At 41.0% G+C, this 2,547-nt stretch overlaps 1 protein-coding gene across 1 annotated transcript in view; it reads left to right on the forward strand.

Moving 5' to 3' along the window:
• LOC106536727 (extracellular sulfatase Sulf-2) overlaps window positions 1-2,547 on the forward strand; it is a gene marked incomplete at its 5' end in the record, with an annotated part of 15,272 nt that overhangs the window by 6,766 nt on the left and 5,959 nt on the right. The window contains 3 exon segments of the mRNA XM_014034046.1: window positions 353-481; window positions 914-970; window positions 1,066-1,186. Coding sequence (XP_013889500.1) covers window positions 353-481; window positions 914-970; window positions 1,066-1,186 — 307 coding nt within the window.

Below are 2,547 nucleotides of genomic sequence, written 5' to 3' on the forward strand. Positions count from 1 at the left end.
GATGGATGGATGGATGGATGGATGGATGGATGGATGGATGGATGGATGGATGGATGGATGGATGGATGGATGGATGGATGGATGGATGGGTGGTATTTAGGTAGGTAGGTAGGTCTTGCTTATTTTAAAAATAAGATCCTTAAATAATGAAATAGCATCTGATCCAAAAATGCAGACACTAACTCATGCAGACTGATGAGTTTTAGTAATTAGTAAAGTTACTTACAAATAAAATAACAGAATATTTACATCAAACTACCTGAATATTAACAGTTTGTGGAGTTAGTTGATGCTGATAACTTGATAAACTTATATACTTAATTGATTCAAAGACATTGTTGTTGCTTTGCAGTAATCCTCACATAGTGTTAAATGTCGACCTGGCACCAACTATGCTGGATATGGCCGGTGTTGACATTCCTGCAGAGATGGATGGCAAGTCCATCCTCAAGCTGCTGGCCACCGAACGACCCATGAACAGGTGAACACACAGATTTTGTTTTCAGTATCTTCTGAAGAAGTTGACATTTTAAAATGTGTCAAAAAGTGGTTTGCCTGAACCTTTAGACAGTCTTCGGGTGTTCCTGTACGTATTAAGTAAGTAAGTAAGTAAGAAACTTTATTTCTATAGCACCTTTCATAGACACAAACATCACAAAGTGCTTCACAGGAAGCAAAAATAACTAAAAACAATAAAACAGATCACAAATATAAAAACAACAATTAAAACACAATAAAAAGCACTTAACTTAAAGCCTGTCTGAATAAAAATGTCTTAAGATGTTTCTTAAAAGATTCAGAAGAATCTATTGAAATAAATTACACCATTCTCCTTTCAAAGAGCGTGTCATTTTCAAATGATGTTTGTGTTTGCTCAGTGCAAATATCAGTGTGGTTTGTACTTGTTTTCCAGGTTCCAGCTGAATAAGAAAAGTAAAACATGGAGAGATTCTTTCCTGGTGGAGAGAGGGTACGTTTTATTGATTGACCTTTCACAAGACGTGTTCTCATTCCTGTCATCTGGCCAGATCGGACTGCTTGTCAATGTTCTTTCTGTTCTTTCAGGAAGCCTCCACACAAGAGGACTGATGGGAAGGAAATGGCCCAGGAGGARAACTTCCTGCCAAAATACCAGAGGGTGAAGGACTTGTGCCAGAAAGACGAGTACCAGACCTCCTGCCAGCAGCCAGGACAGGTACTTGACCTGTACGAGCTCAGTGAAAAAGATGTGTTTTCRAAGGAAAGAGGTTTGGATGTGGTCACAGCGGGATGTTAATTTGCAAAACGTTTTAACATTTACTGTTGTGCTTCTTTTTGTCATAATTTTATTTCCAAATGAAGAGCACTAAAGTGTCTGTGTGTGTTAATTATGACAGGGGTTAATGCTTTGTTTCAGAAGTGGCAGTGTGTGGAGGACCCAACTGGCAARCTGAGGCTGTATAAGTGTAAGGGCATGGCTGGTCTTTTTGCTCCACGGATGCAGGTTCTGATGGCCAGCAGTGCCTCCACGCTGTCTCTCCCATCCAACTCTGACAGCTGTAACTGTGACGAAACGAGCATCACAACACCTGACCCGAAGAAGAAGAGGCTGCTGAACAAAAAGAGTGAGTCTTTGTTGTCAGGCACATGTTCTGTTATGTTATTGTTATTAATAGATTCTCATTGTGTTTAAAAAGATGTGCCCTTGACTACAAAGCTGAACATGAACCTCAATCTAAAATAAAAAGCTACTGAAGTATTATTGAGAGAAAAGCTGAGTCAATGCTGCCACCTAGTGGTACATTAGAGCATTAAACTCATTAATCTCATTCATTAAAATTCTTTTGTCAGTGTGAATTAATAAATGCAAAAGTCTGCAGATTATTAATTTAACTGTAATCYAATTATTAAAATCCCTATTCTTGTGTCATTCAGATTCACTTGTATCGTCTTACGCAGAGCTTAAATCCAATAAGCCCGTGTCCAGGAGGCGCTGGGCCCGTTCTGTCTCATTCGAGCTGGATGGAGACCTGTACGCTGTCGAYCTGGAGCAGGGGTACCGACCCCTGGGATCCAGGAACAGCAGCTGGAGCGAAGACAGKAGGAGAGGAGCAGGAAATGATGAAGATGGAGAAGAATTCAGTGGGATGGAAGTTACAGCCAAACCCACCACACACTACAAACTACCACCACCTGAAGCTTTGAAAGTTACTTACAGGTGTGTGTGTTGGAGGTGGGGTGTTTTTGATGACATTTGGGGGCAATTTAAAGACAAAAATCCTACATTTGGAGACAACTGGTGCATTTGGGGACAAAAGTTGAGTCCCCATTTGGTTTAAATGCCATGATGGGTTGGGGGTTGGGTTTAGGACCAAGGTGTGAATTGAGTTTAGGTTAGTTTTAGTGTCAGGTAGTACCTGTGAGGTTAGCCTTAGGGTTTGTGGTCAGGGTTAGGCTGTAGGAATGTAATGGAAGTCAATGGAATGTCCCCAAACATATAGCTGCGCAAACGTGTGTGTGTGTGTGTGTGTGTGTGTGTGTGTGTGTGTGTGTGTGTGTGTGTGTGTG

Source organism: Austrofundulus limnaeus, unplaced genomic scaffold, assembly GCF_001266775.1.
Source record: "Austrofundulus limnaeus strain Quisiro unplaced genomic scaffold, Austrofundulus_limnaeus-1.0 Scaffold1950, whole genome shotgun sequence".
Taxonomy (NCBI): domain Eukaryota; kingdom Metazoa; phylum Chordata; class Actinopteri; order Cyprinodontiformes; family Rivulidae; genus Austrofundulus; species Austrofundulus limnaeus.